General features: G+C 48.1%; 1 protein-coding gene across 1 annotated transcript in view; it reads right to left on the minus strand.

Annotated features, from left to right (window-relative positions):
- Positions 1-20264, minus strand: part of dntt (deoxynucleotidyltransferase, terminal) — a gene marked incomplete at its 3' end in the record, with an annotated part of 195856 nt that extends 175592 nt beyond the window's left edge. Inside the window, exons 1-2 of the mRNA XM_084321927.1 lie at positions 20142-20264; positions 44-104 (exon numbers count right to left, since the gene is read on the minus strand). Of these exons, the coding sequence (XP_084178053.1) occupies positions 44-104; positions 20142-20225 (145 nt within the window). The 5' untranslated portion in view covers positions 20226-20264. The remainder of the gene's footprint in view (positions 1-43; positions 105-20141) is intronic.
- Positions 20265-22145: the final 1881 nt, after the last annotated feature.

Consider the following 22145-nt stretch of genomic DNA (forward strand, 5'->3'; position numbering starts at 1 on the left):
AGAGGGTGAACCACTGCTTGTTTGAAACAGGATGGAACGGTACCAGTAGCTAGAGAGTTGTTGATAATGGCGAGGATGTGTGGACCCATGGTGTCAAAAACCTCCTTGAGGAGGGGGGCAGGGATGAGGAGACGGGATTGAGGACCGCAAATGACATCACGTCATAAATCAAGCTCTGCAGACTGTCTGACATAATTATCTTTATTTTTTTCAAACGTATTCAAGAATAAACATCATAACCATTTATCATAACCACCTGTTATTAGTGAAGTTTTAGTTTTTGAAATGTGATGTTGTGATCGCAAAAATCCGCCATTTTGAAAAAGCGACCGTCGCTGAATTGTAGTCATTTGAGTCATTTTGAGAAGAGGACATGCAGAGCTTTCAATGAGCGTTGGAATTTTTTAGAACTACACTTCCCAATTAATTCACTTGTTACTCGGGATTAATGTTATGGTTTGTAAACAACCCCAACAGCACGGCACAGACAGGTAGTTCAGAGTTAGCCAAAAACCAGGGCGTATTTATTTACAAAACAGAAATGAGCGAAAACAACAAAAAGCACAAGGGGAGAAAATGTTCTTGGCAGAGTTGTCTGCGGCTCTGCAGCTCGTCTTCAGAGCAGAGACGGCACTGTGGCGTTGCGCCTCTGACTCTGCGGCTCTGCAGCTACTTGACGATCCACTCGGGAAAACAGAGAGAGATATAATGTCAACAAGATGAGCGAACGTTATACAATGCAGTCCTGAATTGTTTAGCTGAGTCAGTAACAACAACAAGCGGCTCCTCTTCAGTGTTACCCAAACACACAAAAAACAGAAAGGTCCCGAGTCCAGGAAAATGCGAGAAAAACAGAGTATCCAAAAAAAGTACGTTCCAAAACTCACCAAGGCGCAATTGCGCAAAGCGGTCTATGTAAAGCAACAGCGGCGACTTCATAGACGTCCTGGAGAGAAACAGATGAGGAACAACACGGGAGCGGAACAAGCAGCAGCCAGTGGTAATCCAAAACGACCCGACACAGAACGTTAGGAACACCAGAGTATATAAAGGGCTCCACCGAGCTGATTAGAACTCACTTCAGGTGCGCAAGGGTAATTGGTACCTTGAAGCGTGCGGAATCGGACCAATCCTCACAGTACCCCCCCCTCCACGGGAGCCACCCGGCGACCTGCCCGGCCTCGGCTTTCCCGGATGGGACCGATGGAAGTCGGTGACCAGGGCGGGGTCCATGATGAGCTGGCGGGAGACCCAGCTCCATTCCTCCGGACCGTATCCCTCCCAGTCCACCAGGTACTGGAACCCCCGTCCCCACCGTCAGACGTCCATGAGCCGACGGACCTTCCACTGGGGGTGTCCGTCCACCATCTCGGGAGGAGGCGGATCTGGAGCAGGATGCATCAGGGGACTGAGAGAGACAGGTTTAACCCGGGACACATGGAAAACGGGGTGAATGCGCATGGACGCAGGAAGCTTAAGACTCACCGCCGCGGGACTGAGCACCTTCTGGATCCCAAAAGGGCCGACGAACCGGGGGTTAAGCTTCTTGGCCGAGGATCGAAGCGGAAGATCCTTGGCGGACAACCATACCCTCTGCTCAGGGTGGTACGTCGGCGCAGGGATCCGGCGTCGGTCAGCTCCACGACTGGCGCACTCCGATGACCGGAGCAGCGCAGTCCTGGTGATCTCCCAGACCTGACGACACCGGTCGAGATGATCCTGCACGGAGGGAACTGCCACTTCCGACTCCTGTGCAGGGAAAAGAGGGGGTTGGTAGCCCAGGGATACCTCGAATGGCGAGAGGCCGGTGGCGGAACTGACCAGGGAGTTGATGGCGTACTCGACCCAGGGAAGGAACCGGGTCTCTCGGCGGCAACACAACGGACAGCAGACTCCACGCTCTGGTTCATCCTCCCTGTTTGTCCGTTGGTCTGGGGATGATAACCAGACGAAAGACTGACAGTTGCCCCCAATCCCTTGCAAAAGGCCCGCCATACCTGGGAAGTGAACTGGGGACCCCGGCCAAGACGACGTCCTGGGGGAAACCATGGAGGCTGAACACGTGGCTTGTCAGGAGGTCCGCTGTCTCGGAAGCTGAGGGAAGCTTGGGAAGGGCCACGAGGTGAACCCCCTTGCTGAACCGATCCACCACAGTCAGAAGGCACGTGTTTCCCTGGGACGATGGAAGACCCGTGACGAAGTCCAACGCCACATGGGACCAAGGGCGGCTCGGAATGGAAAGTGGCTGCAATAGCCCGGAGGGTGCCTGGTGGGAGGCCTTGCTGGGGGCGCAGACCGTGCAGGCCAGAACAAACTCCTTGACGTCGTTCCTCATGGTGGGCCACCAGAATCGACGAGCCAGGAAGGAAAAAGTGCGATGAACGCCGGGGTGGCAGGCAAACCGGCTGGTATGGCCCCATTGGAGAACCCGGGACCGGACTGAGTCGGGGACGAAGAGGCGACGAATGGGTACGTTGCTGGGAGCGGGATGGAAACGTAGGGCACGCCTGACCACGGTTTCGATGCCCAAGGTGACCACTCCCACCACCCTGGCCTCTGGGAGGATGGGAGTCGGATCCTCAGTGGTTGGAGCCCCCTTGGAGTGTAACCGGGACAGAGAGTCGGCCTTCGTGTTGCGGGACCCAGGGCGAAAGGTCAGCGAGAAGTCGAACCGACTGAGGAAGCTGGCCCACCTTGCCTGCCGGCCGTTGAGGCGCTTGGATGCACGGATGTACGTCAAGTTCTTATGGTCCGTCCAAATGGTGAACGGTTCCTCGGCCCCCTCCAGCCAATTACGCCACTCCTCCAAGGCAGCCACTACCGCCAGCAGCTCCCGGTTGCCAATGTCATAGTTCCTCTCGGCAGGAAGGAAACGACGTGAGTAGAAAGCGCACGGATGGACCTTCTGGTCCGTCGACGACCGCTGAGACAAGATAGCCCCTAGTCCAGTATCCGAGGTGTCCACCTCCACAATGAACTGCCTCTTGGGGTCTGGGTGGAGCAAGACCGGGGCGGTGGTGAACCTCTTCTTGAGGGAACGGAACGCAGCGCAGGCCGCTGGAGACCAGTCAAACGGCAGGGAGGGAGAGGTCAGCCTGGTATGTGGTTCCGCCACCTGGCTGTAGTTCCGGATGAATCTCCGGTAGAAGTTTGCGAACCCGAGGAAGCTCTGTAGCTCCTTCCGAGAGGTGGGTTCCGGCCACTTCTCCACGGCCCGGATCTTGCGAGGGTCAGCTCGGGTCAGGCCGCTCTCCACGATGAAGCCTAGGTAATCGACGGAGTCGGAGTGGAAACGGCACTTCTCTGCCTTAACGAAGAGCCGATTGTGGAGGAGGCGCTCCAGCACACGGCGGACATGCTGGACGTGTTCCTCGAGGGTCTTGGAGAAGATGAGGATGTCGTCCAGGTATACAACCACAAACTCCTCGAGCATGTCACAGAGGACGTCGTTCATGAGCGCCTGGAATACCGCCGGAGCGTTGGTGAGGCCGAACGGCATCACCAGGTCCTCGTAATGACCCCTGGGAGTCTTGAAGGCGGTCTTCCATTCATCGCCCTCTCGGATACGGACCAGATGGTAGGCACTCCGGCGGTCCAGTTTGGTGAAGACGGTAGCCTGGGTGAGGGGCTCGAAGGTGGAGTTCATGAGAGGAAGAGGATACTTGTTCTTAATGGTGATCTCGTTGAGTTGGCGATAGTCAATGCAGGGTCGAAGGTCTCCATCCTTCTTCCCAACAAAAAAGAAACCGGCCGCCACCGGGGAGGAAGAGGGCCGAATGAGGCCTGCTGCCAAGGACTCAGAGATGTACTTCTCCATCGCTGCCTTCTCAGGGACGGTCAGACTGTAGAGGCGGCTGCCGGGAAGGGGGGCCCCTGAGCGGAGGTCGATGGCACAGTCGTAAGGCCGGTGAGGCGGAAGGGCCAGAGCCCGGGACTTGCTGAAAACCTCCCAGAGGTCATGGTACTCGGGGGGGAATAGTTGAGAGGTCCGGGGGCGGCACACAAGGGGAACTCCGGGGCGAAGGACTGGACGCCGCCTGAAGACACTGGGCATGGCAGGAGGAGCTCCACCCCCTGATGGTGCCGGAGGACCAGGCGATGTGGGGCTCATGCAGCGCGAGCCAGGGCCGACCCAGGACTACTGGGACAAGAGGGGATCTGGTAATAAAAAACTGGAGTCTCTCAACGTGGTTACCAGCAATGGTGAGGAGGACAGGACAGGTGCGTTGAGTGATGTCAGCCAGGCGGTGCTGATCCAGCGCGAAAACCTCCAAGGGCCTCTCGAGGTCCTCAAGTGGAATGTTGGCCTGGGTGGCAAACTCAACGTCCAGGAAACTCTCATCAGCACCCGAGTCAATGAGTGCCTCCACCGTCGCCCGTTGGTCCGCCCAGGCTAGGGTGACGCTCGTCAGACGGTTAGGTGGTGCACGGGTGTGGGAACAGGAAAAACGGCTCACCAGGATCTCCCGGGGTCCCGGCGAGCCTGGTCTTTTGGCCGGGTAGGGCAATTGGAGATACGGTGTCCATCCCGGCCGCAGTAGAGGCAAAGGCCGGACCTGAGCCTGGACTCCCGTTCAGCCTGGCTAAGGTGTGTGCGTCCCAGCTGCATGGGTTCCTCCTCGGTCACAGACCGGGAGGGGAAAAGACCACCAGTCGCGGAGGGGGCAGGACGGACAGCAGTACTGTCACGAGTACGGGGGGTCTGGGGAACGTCTGGGGGTCCCAGTCAGGCTCTCTCACGCCTTCTCTCCCGGAGGCGTCCGTCGATGCGAATAGCGAGGCTGATTAGGCCCTCGAGAGAATCGGGCTCCTCTCGGGTCGCGAGCTGGTCCCTTACAGCGTCGTTGAGCCCCCTCAGGAAGGTGAGAAGAAGCGCCCGATCGTTCCAACCGCTCTCGGTTGCAGCCAGTCTGAACTCCAGCGCGTAGTCGGTGACACTGCCACTGCCCAGCCGGAAGGTGCCCAACCGAGCTCCTGGGTCCTGGCCACAAGCTGGGTGGTGGAAAACCCTTCGGAGCTCTGCCACGAAGTCTGGGTAGGAGAAACAAAAATCAGCCCTCATAGACCAGGAAGCAGCAACCCACTGTGCTGCTCGGCCTGTGAGCAGGTTAGTCATGTAAGCTACTCGGGCTCCCTCTGACGTAAATCGGCTGGGTTGATGAAGGAAAACCAACTCACATTGCATGATGAATGTGGCACAATCCTCGAAGTTACCGTCGAACAAACGTGGTTCGGAGAGACGGGGCTCCCGAGGTGCGAGGTCGGGAGGTGCGGGGTCTGTCGCGGCTGCGGGTGGTGATCTGGCTGGGACTCCTGGGACAGGTGGGGTTAAAAGCAGGGTGTTAAATGCTGCACTGAGAGCCTGTAGCTGGTGCAGAATATCAGCCTGCTGATTACCCTGGGTTGTCTGCTGGGTGGCCAGAGTGTTAAGAGACTCCTGAATAGGCTGGACCTGGGCCCGGAGGTCCTGCACAGCAGCCGCAGCCGCACCTAACTGTTGGGTGTGGTCGTTGGTCAACTCGATCTGGACCGCCAACGCTGCCCTAACTCTGTCTGTGTCGGCTGGGGTCGACATGGTCGGGTCGTAATGTTATGGTTTGTAAACAACCCCAACAGCACGGCACAGACAGGTAGTTCAGAGTTAGCCAAAAACCAGGGCGTATTTATTTACAAAACAGAAATGAGCGAAAACAACAAAAAGCACAAGGGGAGAAAATGTTCTTGGCAGAGTTGTCTGCGGCTCTGCAGCTCGTCTTCAGAGCAGAGACGGCACTGTGGCGTTGCACCTCTGACTCTGCGGCTCTGCAGCTACTTGACGATCCACTCGGGGAAAACAGAGAGAGAGATAATGTCAACAAGACGAGCGAACGGTATACAATGCAGTCCAGAATTGTTTAGCTGAGTCAGTAACAACAACAAGCGGCTCCTCTTCAGTGTTACCCAAACACACAAAAAACAGAAAGGTCCCGAGTCCAGGAAAATGCGAGAAAAACAGAGTATCCAAAAAAAGTACGTTCCAAAACTCACCAAGGCGCAATTGCGCAAAGCGGTCTATGAGGCAGAAATCCAATGGATGGCAGAGAAAAGCAACAGCGGCGACTTCATAGACGTCCTGGAGAGAAACAGACGAGGAACAACACAGGAGCGGAACAAGCAGCAGCCAGTGGTAATCCAAAACGACCCGACACAGAACGTTAGGAACACCAGAGTATATAAAGGGCTCCACCGAGCTGATTAGAACTCACTTCAGGTGCGCGAGGGTAATTGGTACCTTGAAGCGTGCGGAATCGGACCAATCCTCACAATTATATACCACAAAACTGAACGTTATTGGCATATATTGGAGAGCAGTTAGTTTGTCTCCCCTATTTTGAGTATTTAGCAACCATATGTCACAAATGTAACAGTACTATATACCTGTATGTCATGTATGTCCCTATGCCATAAATGTCATGATGTCATGTACCTGGCCTGGCCCTTCACTGTTCAATGAGGGACACTGTGGAAGGGATGCATGCCAGGCTGTCATGGTTGAGGGTGAAAGACAGACTGGCTTGTAGCATCATCCTCTTTGGTAGAAATATCTGTACCTTGAGAGTGCCTATATTACATACAAAAGATCAACATGTTTATAATACCAGACATGCAGTGATGGAAAGATTCATGCTTCCACTACCCAAAACGAATTAATTAAAGAAAACTGTAATGTATAGAGCTATGCCAAACTGGAACAAACTGCCATTACATCTAACACATATTACCACTAAGACAAGTTTCAAAAAGAAATTGAGAACAGCGATTTTACAGAAATAAATAATCTTATTTTTATTTATTTTTTTCCAAATTAGGGCGGTGGTAGGGGAGAGTTGGGACCTATGTGACCTCTCCCCTTCTGTGGAGCTTCATTCATGTAGACAGACAAATTACTATCTTTACTGTCATTATTATTCTTTGTTTTGGTGTTGTTGCTTGTACAATGTGCATGGAAGTATTGTTTTATTCTGCTTGTACAATGATTTTATGTTTGAATGTGTTATGTTATTTTGAGAGGACCCCATGGAGAGTAGTTGTTATTGTGGTAACAACTAATGGGGATTCTAAATAAACTAAACTAAACAGTCATATTTGTTGAGCTTTTCAAACCAGTCGGACCTTTACAGGCCAAATATATAAATGGTAAATGGCTGCATTTATATAGCGCTTTTATCCAAAGCGCTTTACAATTTGTTCCTCACATTTTACCCATTCACTCACACATTCACACACAGACAGTGGAGGCGACCATGCAAGGTGCCGACCTGCTCATCAGGAGCAATTAGGGGTTAAGTGTCTTGCTCAAGGACACTTCGACACGCTACCCGGGAGGAGCGGGAATCGAACTGGGAACCTCCAGATTACCAGACGGCTGCTCTACCTCCCGAGCCATGGTCGCCCCCCGCGGCCAAAGTCAGAAGAATCAAAAGGTTGCCGAATATCAAAGGACTGGCTGGCCATGGATGATCAAAGGACATACAATACTGCCCAAGAAAGACCCTGGTAATAATGTTATGAAGCAGAAAGAGGCTAATGGCTCCATGGCTGCTTTGTGGGCTGTTTCAGACAAATTAACAGAAAAGTATGCATGTTTTCATGGCCATTCTCTGAGTAGTGTTGATGATCGATAAGAAGGGTAATTGATGAGTATATCACTGTAAACCCCACAGCTAGTAGTTTGTGCTGTGTGGTGAAATTAGTCAATTATAAGTCCCATCGTTGTGGGCATATATGTTTACTTGGCTCCATTGTCATGCCAGAAGATGCAACAATATTTTCTAACCGTATCAAAACAGCAGTCAAAGTGTATATTTTCAGCATTGCGTTTGTTTACCAATGATCGAAATGTGAGTTTATAAATATCTCAGCTGCATCCTGGCAGAAACCGGATGAATTAGACGCAAGGAGATAGCGCATCATGAAAGCGTTGTAGTCCTAAGAGAGAGGAGACCCAGGGCTTTCGGTGGACAGTCAAAGCTGTTGAAAATATTAGCGAAAAATTCTGTCGTTATTTTTGTGATTATATCTTTTATTGCCATAAAATAGAACATAGTTTCTTTACCTTTCTGTGAACGTCTCTCTCTCTCTCTCTCTCTCTCTCTCTCTCTCTCTCTCTCTCTCTCTCTCTCTCTCTCTCTCTCTCTCTCTCTCTCATCTCTCTCTCTCTCTCTCTCTCTCTCTCTCTCTCTCCTCTCTTTCCAGACACACATAATACAACATATGGATACTCTCTCTTTCACACACACACACACACACACACACACACACCTTGCACAGCCCCAAAGTAGCCTTTTGCGATTTTTTTAATATGCTGGAGCATTCACAGGGATTACATCATTACCACGCCATGTGATCGGACCAAGAGAGAGAGAGAGAGAGAGAGACAGGTCAAGGATAGTTTTACCAGTCTGAATCAATAGCTTGTCCCTCATTAGTGCTGTCCCAGTGTCTGCTGCCTCTCTCTCTCTCTCCTCTCTCTCTCTCTCTCTCTCTCTCTCTCTCTCTCTCCTCTCTCTCTCTCTCTCAGATTCACAACATAAGGGACTGAAACCTACACCTTAAAAAAAGTATACAAATAATAATAACTCAAAACCGCTTCCAACCAAGATGAAATGGTTTACCTGTGGCTGTACACAAAAAAAAGCCAGTGCCAACTGTTCCATTACCATCGATACATCCTAATAATATGTTGTGATGTGCCTTAGTGGCAGGATAATGAGTTAATCACTGGGATGGGGAAGCAGAATGGGATTTGTAATTAGAGGAGTAATGTGGTGGAAAGACGCTAGCAGGGGAATATATGGAATGGAGCCACCCCCCCCCCCCCCCCCCCCTCCTTCACGTGCACATAGACCCACCCCCAGGAAGAAAGAAAGAAATTAGAAGTAAGGCATTAAGTCCATGTTGATATGTATTGTCTTCAATACGTATTGTCTTTCATATTCTCTTCTATCTTTTAGTATGTGATGTCATTTTGATCCCATAGACACACTACATTATAAATCACATTACCTGCTTCCCTGGTGTGTGAGAAAAGCTGTGAATGTCCTTCCACTATCCCCCCCCCCCCCCCCCCCCCCCCCCGGAATTGGCCACCCACCGCCCACTAGGCAGATGGCACAGGGACAGATCCATCACTGCTTGTGAGGAGCAGCACGTCCGCTGTCCATTTGGGCATGACGCTCAGCGCCCCCGGGGTCCGGTCCGTGCCCAACCCCTGTGCCACGGCTCACGGGCACCTCAGCTGTTGCACCGTCGTCACGCACTACCTGCAGATGCCACTCGTTTGCAGGTTAATGCGTCTTGGGGGAGATGTGTCAAGAGTGCTGGTGAGTGAAGCAAGGCAACCCCCCCTCCCCAATTAGAGCAGAACAGATTGGGGGCAGGGAGGGGCTTTTCACACAGCAAAGAAATAACAGAAGCATCTTGAGAACAGAAGTATAGAAGTGTCGTCGAAGAAAGCTGGGGTGTGTGTGTGTGTGTGTGTGTGTGTGTGTGTGTGTGTGTGTGTGTGTGTGTGTGTGTGTGTGTGTGTGTGTGTGTGTGTGTGTGTGTGTGTGTGTGTGTGTGTGTGTGTGTGTGTGTCTCTGGATATTTGAGAAAGTGTTTGTGCCTGTGAGTCATTGTTCACCAGCAGTATAGCTACATATTAACATCAGCTACCTGAGGTCCCTAGAGATGGAATAAATTAAATAAGAGCAGCGGAGTAGACTGGCGCAGTTAAACACTTCTCTTTTATGGTCACAGGTAGAGCTGATATGTGATATATAGAGATAAATTATACAAACAATATTGTAGAAATGATAAGATTTACATTAACACTTTGATCGCCATGGGTTAAATTCATAATTTACCGTCCCTCGCCAGCTCTATTTGTCTATGGAGAAGTTCCCCTTCTTTGCAGGGCTATAATTTTTTTATTTTTTTTTTTTTTGTCTTTTTCCCCCTCCATTTTCCTCCGATTTTCTCCCATCCCAATGTTAGTCGTATGCCAATTCCCAGTCCCTTCCTGGTCGCTGCGCTTTACCCCCCACAGTCAGATCATCTGGGAGAGTGGAGGCTACCACGTGCTTCCTCCGACACACGTCCAGCCAATCACCGCTTCTTTTCACCTGGCAGCGCGGATTCTCATCGAGAGGGCGTAGCGTGTGGAAGGATCACACTATCCCCCTCACGTCCAATCCGCGCTTAGCAGGCGCCCCGACCGAACTGTAGGAGTCGCTGTTTACAACGACCCGGACCCACCCCGCCAGCTTCTCCCACCCTCTGATACAGCCAATTGTATCAGTGCAGACGGCCAGCCAAGCTGGTGACAACCCCGGAGCTGTGAGCTGGATTCGAACAGGCGAACCAAGCTCACAGCTCCGGGGCTGGTGACGAACGCAATCTCCGCTCGACCACCTAACCGCCCTGGGGCTATAACTTTTTAAATTCTATTGCTACATTGCCATTATTATGGCCCATTCAATGTCCTATATGTATTGTTCAGGGTGTAGCAACGTTAAACTTTTTCATTCACATATTCATACTAAAATATGGTCTAAAGTATAAGTATGTTTTTATCGTTTTCTGCAGCTTTCTTCAGAACGTGATTTATAGCCCCAAATGCATTATATTGATGATCAGATACAGTTTGGTAGGAATCTGTGCAAGATGAAAAATTTCAACTGGACGTACTTCTAGAATGATCTACGTATGATCTGATGATGACCGGATGGGCGGGGGATCGCTTATAATTTCGTGGGCAGCGTTATATGATTCATCCAGAGTGGGTCATATGTTCATCATAGCAGTTTATATGGAATACGTTAGAAAATAACGATGAATCTTACCGTATGTTCCTCACGCCGTCGGACGATCAGCGTGGAGTAGACCGTTTTCGATTATGGGATGTTGATCCTGATGAACCATTTCCAGGTTGTATAATACTATATACATCCAAATAACGTTGTTTATTGAGTTAGGGCGAGCGATTGATCATCCAGTGTGTTGAGATGGAGTCCGGCTACCGATCGCGAGTGCCCGGAGCACATATGGATGAGCACTTCCTGTTTGGCGCGCCCCTCCCTCTTGGCCGATCTGCCGATCGGCCACCAGATGGCGCTCTCGAACCGTTAGACAGTTGAGTGGAGCTCACCAGTACATCTCAGGGCTCCGGAAAGGAAATATGATTTCGATGACAGATTTTTGAAATATTGACATCAAAGACGAGTTACGGCGTCTTCGGCAGAATGAGCATGGCTAGGAATGACGTCTTAACTCGTCATCGGCGATCATAGTGTTAAGGCACAACGTTTCACCTCACTACTCGTTTATTCACCTCACCTCAATCTGTCGTCATCTTTCCTGATCACATTAACAATGACCAGTTACAGTCCTCACAAGTCTCATGTACAGTAAACACAACAACACTACTTAGAATCATGTTCTAACTAAGATCTGCTGAAATTCATAGATATTGAGAGCAAGTCCTCTTCTTGTTGATCAATCAAACTCCAAGCGAAACCCAGTCAGGAGAGACGAAAAGTCAAATCGATACACTACTGGTTGAGTATTGTTATTGTGCACGTAACCCGGTAACTACTGTACCTGCCCAACGGCGGCAAAGGTGGCGCTCTACTATGCTCCATATGTAGCTTCTCCCATGCGTCTACTAGTGGTACATTAGGTTGTACATGATTTAAATGAGCGTTGTGGTGGAAGGACTACATACAAATATGGGTTTGGAGCATTTTTCACAAGGGTGCTGCCGTGTCAAGCCAGGAGTTCAAATTGAATTACATTTAAAAGATGTAACCGATTGCCTTTGAGGAATTATTTGTAAGGTGACTGTGCGTCTCCATGGTAAACAAGCTAATAACACTAATCTCACAGTCTGGCGGCATCCAAATCCATTACCAACCTGTGGCATCGCAAATCTGCTCACCATCGTCCAATTTACCTCCTTTAAATTGCCTTTTCATTCTGTGAAGAAATGACTCCCCCGTTATGTATCAAACAAGATTAAGCTACCGGTGTGAAATATTAAGGTCCTTGCAGACAATTAGACATTACGATGGAACACTGTGCCTATGGAATTAATTATCAAGAGGCGACGTCACCGCCCTGTGTTGACTTGGACTGACTTTGAAAAAGAGGAACAAAAAGTGAATGAAAAGGGCTGGTGCCTCTCTTGCACCGCTGGGCTGAACTGAACCAAGCAGTGCAGGGATTACAAAAGAAAAATGCATCTTGAATTCTCTGCCAGGGGCCTTTACTGTTCTTGAAAAAAAGAAAAGTGATGAATAGCTCTCAGAGTATCAGATCAATCAAAAGAAAAACTACTTTTTGGAAACTCCGTCTGAATGTCACAGGTTGAGAAAATCTAACCTGGACTTGGGTTTTCGTAGATTCCCACAGCAATACAATGGATGAAGGGGGGTAAATATTTATCAAATATATTTTATCAAGAGATAAAGTGGGATTTAGAAGCCCCCAGAGAAGTAGACCTCTACACCCGCAGTGGAGGAGAAGATTGGTAGGTGGAGGACGAAGTTGTAGGCTTGAACTGAAGCCAACGTTGTAGATGAATGTATGAGCGACACACTGTCAGTGTCGGAGACTTCCACCCTGGAGTGGTCTCGGTGTCAAGTGCAGTAAATTCATATTCACTTCCTTCCCCTGTGTCTCCTATAGGCACACCGTCCTCTGCCATCTGCTCAATTGATGGAAAGGTGAGGTGCCGCCTGGACCCCTCTGTGGACCTCCGCCTCGTCCCCGGCCTCCTCTGTCCGTCCCCCAGGCCACATCTGGAGGGGGACGCGCAGGGTCCGACTGACCATGTTAATGCTTGTCACGCAGATGGAGAGGTATGTTCAGGTAGGTTCATGAAATCCTCACAGGCCACTGAGCAGGGTGAGAGGGTGGGGGTGAGAGGGTGAGAGGGTGGGGGGGGGGGGTGACGCCCTGCACACCTCCTCTTCTAAAACAGGAAGATTGACGACAGTCATCTCTCAGGGACACACAGGCGCTATCGAGCCAGATGCATCTCATCACACTCTGAACTGTTCCCTCTTCTCCTCTCCTCGCCTCTCATCTCTTCTCTCCTTGCCTCTCTTCTTTCTCCTCTTTTCTCTCTCCTTTCCTCTCCTCTCGTCTCCCCTGCCTGACCTCCTCTCCTCTCCTCTCCTCTCCTCTCCTCTTCTCTTCTCTTCTCTTCTCTTCTCTTCTCGTCTCGTCTCGTCTCGTCTCGTCTCGTCTCCCTGACCTCCTCTCCTCTCCTCTCTCTCTCCTCTCCTCTTCTCTTCTCTTCTCTTCTCTTCTCTTCTCTTCTCTTCTCTTCTCTTCTCTTCTCTTCTCTTCTCTTCTCTTCTCTTCTCTTCTCTTCTCTTCTCTTCTCTTCTCTTCTCTTCTCTTCTCTTCTCTTCTCTTCTCTTCTCTTATCCTCTCCTCTCGTCTCCCCTCCCTGACCTCCTCTCCTCCTCTCTTCTCTTCTCTTATCTTCTCCTCTCCTCTCCTCTCTCATCCCTGAGATCCCATTGATTTTATTGTGGATTAGAGACATCATCCAAGGGATAAAAAAAAAACATGATAAAATGCAAGCACTTATTTCCATCATGGTCCCTGGTATTAAAAAACTGGACATACATCAACATAAAACATCATAAAACATTAAGATACAATATGTATATAACAGTTGAAGATAAAAGAATAATAAATACTAGGGATGCCCCGAACGATCGGCCAGCGATCGGTATCGGCCGATATTCAGTATAAATATGAGATCGGTGATCGGTGATAATGCTTTATTTTCGCCGATCGTCAAAACCGATCGAAAAACATGATCCAATTCTTAGCGGAGATCTCATTCGCTCTCTCTCTCAGACACACAGAGCTGCTTGCAGCGTACGGCTCCTCCTTCTCCTCCTTCCCCTGCCGCACCCATGTAAACAAGAGGCTGCCTCCGGCAACAGTCTGCTCTAGTGCAGGGGTTCCCAAACTTTTCAGGCCGGGGCCCAGAAAATAAGGCGTCAGAGAGCCGCGGCCCAATGCACATCGTCAGGCTTTTTTTTTTTTTTTTTTTGCCAGGCGACCGATTTTTTAAGCCAAATATCACTTCAATCCTATTAAGTTAGTTCAAGTTAGTTATTCATTTATATGTGCTATTTATGAGAGGGCTAACTTGTTGCAAAATAATAATGATAATAATAATAGCCTCATTAAAATACTATTGTTGCTTCGGTTGTTTTCAGCGTTTTATGTGCATAATCTGTTATTTAGTTTGAAATGTTCATTGAAATAAGTAGATTTTTCGTTTTTGTTTATTTATTAAGTTAATATAAAACCATATAGTCACATTTTAGAATACAATAGAATAGAATTTTAGAATACAACTAGAAACACTGTCCTGGCCTGCTTCTAAGTTCAGTGGACTGACAAAAAAAATTTAAATAAAAATAAAATAAAATAAAAAAATAAAAAAATAAAAAATAAAATAAAATGTTTTTGTTTTTATTTATTTTTTGTTTTTTTTTAAATCATCTCGCGGCCCATCCGTGGCTGCTCGCGGCCCACCTTTGGGTCGCAACCCCGACTTTGGGAACCACTGCTCTAGTGCATGCGACGTGAGCTAACGTTGGCTACCTACCGAGCTAACGTTACTGTTTAAACTAAATGACCCAGTGACTACATGAGGCATTGTCTAACGTTATCTAGCTGGCTAGCTACTGATAGCTGCTGATATCAACAAATGCTCCAGCAATAGTCGAGTGCATGATAAGTTACCTCCGTTGACTCGGTAGCTCACGTTAGCTCACGTTAGCTCTAAACTAGGGATGCTCGATATTGGCTTTTTTACCGATACCGATATACCGATATTGTCCAATTCTTAATTTCCGATACCGATATCAACCGATACCGATATATGCAGGGTTATCCCCCCCAAAAAATGGAATAATTTCAGGTAATTAACATTACATATCTCTTGTTGTGGAATTAACACAACATTATGCATACTTTTGACAATAAATAAAATCAGAATTTGTTCTTACTTGCTTGCCTGGGTAAATAAAGGTTATAGAAATGTAAAACATTTTATTTTTTTTGAAAACCGATACCGATATTTTCCGATATCACATTTGAATGCCGATATCGGCCGATAATATCGGTAGGCCGATAATATCGGACATCCCTACTCTAAACTAAATAGTTCACTGAGGCGTTGTCTTAACGTTATCTAGCCGGCTAGCAGTAGCTACAGATAGCTCCTGATATCAATGTCTTATAACATTGATTCGATGCGTATTCGGGCTGAGGGCATGCTGAATGTGATTTATACCAATATATTTATATTTATATAGAATCCTGGCCGTAGCTGGAGGCTACTCGAGTACACACAGACAGTGGAGCTGTTTGCAGATAGCGAGCATTTTGACTTGTTGCGTGGTGGCGATGTCTCGCAGATAATACAACTACAAGTACAAGTCTAATTATATAATATATATATTTTATAAAAAAATATATATATATTTATATAAAATACTTTTTAATTTTTATTTTTTTAATCAAAAACGATTATCGGATCGGTATCGGCCGATATGGCTCAAGATGATCGGTGATCGGTATCGGTGCCAAAAAACGTGATCGGGGCATCCCTAATAAATACATATGCTACCCTTTCTTTCCTATGCCGAAAGCCATGATCGTACATGCTTTTTGAAGCCAGTTAACCCGGGGGCCTGTTTAATGCTGCTGGGCAGGCTGTTCCACAGTACTGCAGCTGAGTAAAGTAAGGTCTGCTGGCCGTACGTAATGAGTTTGAATCTAACCGTAACTATGTTTGTGTCTCTACCTCTGGTTTCATGGTTATGGTTGTTTTTTACATATTGAAAGTAATCTTCACCAGCCGATTATTATAACATCTTGTCTCTCCCCACTTATTCTTAACAGGCTCTCTCTCTCTCTCTCTCTCTCTCTCTCTCTCTCTCTCTCTCTCTCTCTCTCTCTCTCTCTCTCTCTCTCTCTCTCTCCTGCCAAGATCTAATGGAAATATAACATTTCAGCGGTTTTAATACTTAAAATTCCTTCCTCATTTTGCAGTGGAATATTTATAACAGTAAAAGACATTGCATTTCCAGAGCGGTTACGAAGAAGAGCCGCGGGCGAACGTGCCAGCGAAGTAGCCCGCTTGGGCCATATTGTATCTCCACACGCAAAACCCCCTTAAATAGATTTATAACTCATAAAAAACAAATCTTGCACGCATTACTGCCACTATGTGTTGCCTTATTCGCTGGAAGAGGAATACATCACGTGATAAGCAGTGGGACGGAGGCCTCTAGTTACCTGGGGAGACTATAGGTCGATAAATGTCAACATTGCATCATTACGCCCGCCACGCGGGCACCGGAGGAAGTATACTGATGTGGCGCGCTCGTGCATGATGCGAGTTGTGGACATATGGAAGGGAACGCACAGGAGCGAGACGGAGGCTATCTTTCATCTCATTATGAGCGTCAACACTGCTAGAGGCAGGACAGAGGACACCTGGGCCCTCATTCATCAACGTGTTCTACGCACAGATCTGTGCTTACCCTGTGCGTACGATCATTTCTAAGCAAAGAGTGGGATTCATCAATTTCGATTTGAACTTGACTCCGTGCTTACATCTACGCACAGGTCAGACCAGGCGTACCTGGCGCCCAGTGGTAGAATATATTATTACAACAAGGAAATTAGCTTCTGTGCATAATAACACTGGCATGTTCTGTACGAACCGTAGTTCATTATAGTTCATTGTAAAATAGCAACAGTAGTGTAATTATGGTCAAAACCCTATAAATAGCATTTGGAATAATAGATCTTTCTCTCAGAATGAATGCAGCATGGTTTATATAGCGTTATCGGAATATACGGGGTGTAGGCTACTGACTGACTGCGCTCCGCGTAGCTTGATTGATTGATTGATTGATTGAAAAGTTTATTAACAGATTGCAGAATGGGTACAGTACAGCTCAGTACATACAATTGTTAATTGGGGATGCAGACCAGAGAAAGACTTTCGTATTGTTTACATCAGGGTCCCCCATTTTCAATTCATCATAAATCATAAAGCTCAACTCGTTATTATTTTGCGCAGACCGCAGAAACACAGGAACGTTTTGATTATATTTAAAAGGCTTTACGTTAAACGAAACAAGTGGAATTTCGAAGCTGTAAGCAGAATACAAGTCATATGAATATAGTGTTCTTCCCCCTTTTTACTGTATAAGAAAGAATAGAAAACGCATTGCAATGACACCAGATAGTGGACAGACTATGTATATGATGGGATTCAAGTTCGCGTTTTTGTTGATCATAGGCATGCTGTCAGAGTATGATATCAGAACATTTGTCGTCACAGATCATGTCCTAATAGAACATAGGCTATGGCATGGATCGTGATATTGTGTGGACTGTTATTATTACTGTCTGTACCGGTACCACCCATTGTGACAACAGCCTTGTGAGTCCCGCACACAAACATGATGGAATTCAAGTTCATGTATTGAAAGGCAGGCTACATCATACATGCAGTGAGATTCATTGCTACCCAATACTGACATCAAAATAGATTGTAGTATGCCTCTAGAAATCATATGCAGCAGGTAGAAAATTGACGGGAGATCCATCGCGATTTGGAATAAAATTGAGGAGAACTTTAATCCCTGGGTATTAATCAAACAACACGGGAAAAGGCAGTCATATTCCAGCGCGGTATTTATTAGTGTTTGCGCTGCCCAGGCAGCAATGGTTAATAGATATCATATCCGACATCACCGTAAGTGTACACGTCTGTCAGCCTGTCTCATGACACGCTTCCCTCGGCTTAGTCCATTTTTTCACATTTCATGGGTGTATTCCATTACCGTATATGGTTAATCGGGGCGTTTCTGGTATGCAAATACGTGAAAGCGTGCACGAGCCGCGGCGCAGAGCCAAGGTGGGATTCATCATGACAGGTGTGCGTAGAGCCTGCGTACGCACGTGTGATGAATCCCGACTTCCCTGTGCGTACACTAGTTCTACATTCCGTGCTTACGTGTGGAAATAGGACATGTTCTACGCACACATTGATGAATGAGGGCCCTGGTGAATATGGAGGGGAGGCTACTGTCAGAGTTTCTCCTCTTCCGTCCGAGACGCCGTCCATTTAGGAAGCCAAAACCTTTCTTTATTTTAGATCCATATGCTGCGGGGGTGGGGGGTATACTGCATGTGTGTATTTGTGTTAGTGCGTGCATTGTGTGACTGTGTGTGTGTGTGTCGGTAGTGGCCCCCCCGCTCTGCTGTGTCTGTGTGTGTGTGTCGGTAGTGGCCCCCCCGCTCTGCTGTGTCTGTGTGTGTGTGTCGGTAGTGCCCCCCCCCACTCTGCTGTGTCTGTGTGTGTGTGTCGGTAGTGCCCCCCCCCACTCTGCTGTGTCTGTGTGTGTGTGTCGTAGTGGCCCCCCCACTCTGCTGTGTCTGTGTGTGTGTGTGTCGTAGTGGCCCCCCCACTCTGCTGTGTCTGTGTGTGTGTGTCGGTAGTGGCCCCCCCCCGCTCTGCTGTGTCTGTGTGTGTGTGTCGGTAGTGGCCCCCCCCGCTCTGCTGTGTCTGTGTGTGTGTGTGTCGGTAGTGGCCCCCCCCCGCTCTGCTGTGTCTGTGTGTGTGTGTCGTAGTGGCCCCCCCCCACTCTGCTGTGTCTGTGTGTGTGTGTCGTAGTGGCCCCCCCACTCTGCTGTGTCTGTGTGTGTGTGTCGGTAGTGGCCCCCCCACTCTGCTGTGTCTGTGTGTGTGTGTCGTAGTGGCCCCCCCCCACTCTGCTGTGTCTGTGTGTGTGTGTCGGTAGTGGCCCCCCCCACTCTGCTGTGTCTGTGTGTGTGTGTCGTAGTGGCCCCCCCACTCTGCTGTGTCTGTGTGTGTGTGTCGTAGTGGCCCCCCCCCACTCTGCTGTGTCTGTGTGTGTGTGTCGTAGTGCCCCCCCCCCCACTCTGCTGTGTCTGTGTGTGTGTGTCGGTAGTGGCCCCCCCACTCTGCTGTGTCTGTGTGTGTGTGTCGGTAGTGCCCCCCCCGCTCTGCTGTGTCTGTGTGTGTGTGTCGTAGTGGCCCCCCCCCCGCTCTGCTGTGTCTGTGTGTGTGTGTCGTAGTGGCCCCCCCACTCTGCTGTGTCTGTGTGTGTGTGTCGTAGTGCCCCCCACTCTGCTCTGTCTGTGTGTGTGTGTCGTAGTGCCCCCCCCCGCTCTGCCAGTTGGCTCGGCAGCACAATAACCAGGGGATTCTCCTGCCAATGTCAGCCTACCGGAATGTTGTAAGGTGAGCAGAGGCTGAGGGAAGTTATATCTGTTATCTTTTCCCACAGTTCCCCATCACTCTCGCAGACTACTTTATATACTAATATATATAGTATACTATACAAGCGCTTCCTCTTTCGCCCCCTCGCTTTTGCTTACCGCAAAACACACGCAGGCACGATATAATAGCAACACACACACACCAGAGCACACCAGAGCACACACACACACCAGAGCACACACACACACCAGAGCACACACACACACCAGAGCACACACACACACCAGAGCACACACACACACCAGAGCACACACACACACCAGAGCACACACACAGACATGTGCTTCCATCCATACACTCACAACGCACCAAGTTTGTTTATTTTTCCTTCGACAAAATAAAGAAAATACATTTCCGTGTATTTCATCAGATGACTTCCTTTTCTGTTTTCTCATGTCTCCCCCTTTCCTTCTGTCGGGATAATACGCCAAGGATGGTTTGTTTGCAGGAGCATAAAGGAGCGTTTATTTAGTTTATTTTTGGTTGCTTTTTTTTTTTTTTTTTTTTTTTTGTGTGTGTGTTATCATACTAGCTAAGAAAAAAAATGCATCTACAAGCTATCGGTGTATCTTTCTCCCTTTTAATGGCTTGTCTTATCAAGATCAACCCCAGGATATGCTTTATGGTCATTTGGTTTTATGTGATTTATACATATTCTGGTTGTTAAAAATTTAAAAGAAAGTTTTATATATCCAGAAGTAACCCATATTATTTCACGCTATCCTTATTTAATACGACACCAGTACACACACACACAGACCTGAATGCTGTGTCTGGTCTCCACGGCAACAGGTCTCCCCTCCTTCATGCTGTCCATGAACCAGCTGATGTCCAACACCTGCATCTTGGGCAGATCTCTCAGGCCACGCCCCCGGAGCCACGCCCACAGCCCTGAGGCCTGGTCGCGTGAATACTTTACCCAAGGCAGTTGTCCTTCCGCGTTCGGTTTGCGCGCCCTGATTGGCCTCTCAGCGCCCAATCGCGTTAGCCTACACAGAGCTAACAGAGTATCGGGAGAAATGTAATATTACTGTGAAGAGAATCACGTCGCTGCAGATGCTCGCAGTTAGTTGACCGCGGAGATGGTAAAGTACTACGGATGTAAAACATTTGGAATTGTTTACAATAAAGCTGTGATTGTACAACTTCAAGCAGTGGCGGCCGCTGGGTACTTCGCCACTAGGGGCGCTATACCAAACATTTTGCAAATGTTTGGTAAAAAAAGCCCAACACAAACACGCACAGCTCTCTCTCTCTCTCTCTCTCGCTCTCTCTCTCTCTCTCTCTCGCTCTCTCTCTCTCTCTCAGATGATGTCAGATCCATTCAATAATAAACACATTTGTAAAGCTCGTTATTTTAAACAAGTTACCATTCATTGTCTGAGTGGTTATGTCCCACATGCGGCGAAATTAGAGAGAGAGAGAGAGAGCGAGAGAGAGAGAGAGAGAGAGAGAGCATTTTAGTAAAGTTACATTTTCAACAAGATTGCTGCTATTTAAACACTTCATGGAAACGGGGTAACGTTAACCTTATGTCGACTGTAGTATTGTATGACCTCGACATAACGTTTAAACGTTAACGTTACTCCGTTTCCATGAAGTAATTATAAAAGTGGCCAGCTAAGATGACGGAGCTAACAGCTAGCAGTAGCTGTAACGTTACAACGTTATGCGGCATCAGTAGACAACGTATCATGTATTAAACTAGAGTTAAGATCGCTAATCTACCTTGTTGTTGGCTTGTTGATAAAGTATATCCATTCCACTCCATGGCATTGTCCATCCAGCCTGTGTTGATGTCCATCCATTGTCCGCATCCATATAGCTTGTTGTTAGCCAACAAGCTGTGTGAGTGAAGAGCTGTGTCTTTGTCCATTTCCGCCTCGAACAGCCTGCAAACTACCTGGCGTTCTATCGCCATGCTCTAAGACAAACTCTAACCTTAACCAACTTTGAAAGAGTGCCTAAGCTCAGTGTAGTTGCTGTTGTTGTTGACGAGTCGACTGAACTGCTGTTGCTGTGTTGCATTCTCTCTCTAAGCCAACCCGAGAAATGCGGCTATGGAAAAAAACTGGCATCGCGTCGGCCAATCAGAGAGCGTCTCCACGAAAATGCGGCTATGGAAATTCTTCACGGAAGTTCACGCTGCTGCCTAGACCGCTTCAAATCGCGCTCGGATTCCAACATAATAGTCATATTTCAACGCACAACGCCGTATGCACTGATTGGCTGTGACGGAGACAGCGATCAAACTGTGACGCGCACTCAGAGCGCTATCGCTTCTAGCCCGGGCGAGAAATACGAAAAAATTTAAAAAAACGTCACTTCCTGCTCATGAAAACGATGTTTTTTTTATTTAGATAATAACGTTATATTGTGCATTGGAAATACAAACATACTTAAAATGAGTAAATATTATTCATTTTAAACATGTTTATATTATTTATAGGGCTATAAAACACAAAAACGAAAAAGTTTTATTGTCTTCTTCTCTGATTTAACAGCAGCTGGCCAGCAGGTGGGTCGGCGCCCTTGCGCCCCTAGTGGCGAGCCGCCACTGACTTCAAGGCTCCTTTCGATCGCCGTGCTGCTGCTAGGAGGGTGCAATAAGAGGAAAACAATGTCAACATAATTGTACTTACAGCTGTTGTGGTGTCCACTGTCTGATCTGTTTCCACAAGAAGAAGGTTTTGATCCAGATGTGAAGTCTCGGTCCGCGTGAATACTTTACCCAGAAAAAAAAAAATACGTTATTTATATTGAT

The sequence above is a fragment of the Notolepis coatsorum genome (assembly GCF_963971535.1).
Source record: "Notolepis coatsorum genome assembly, chromosome: 9".
In the NCBI taxonomy this organism is placed as follows: Eukaryota; Metazoa; Chordata; class Actinopteri; order Aulopiformes; family Paralepididae; genus Notolepis; species Notolepis coatsorum.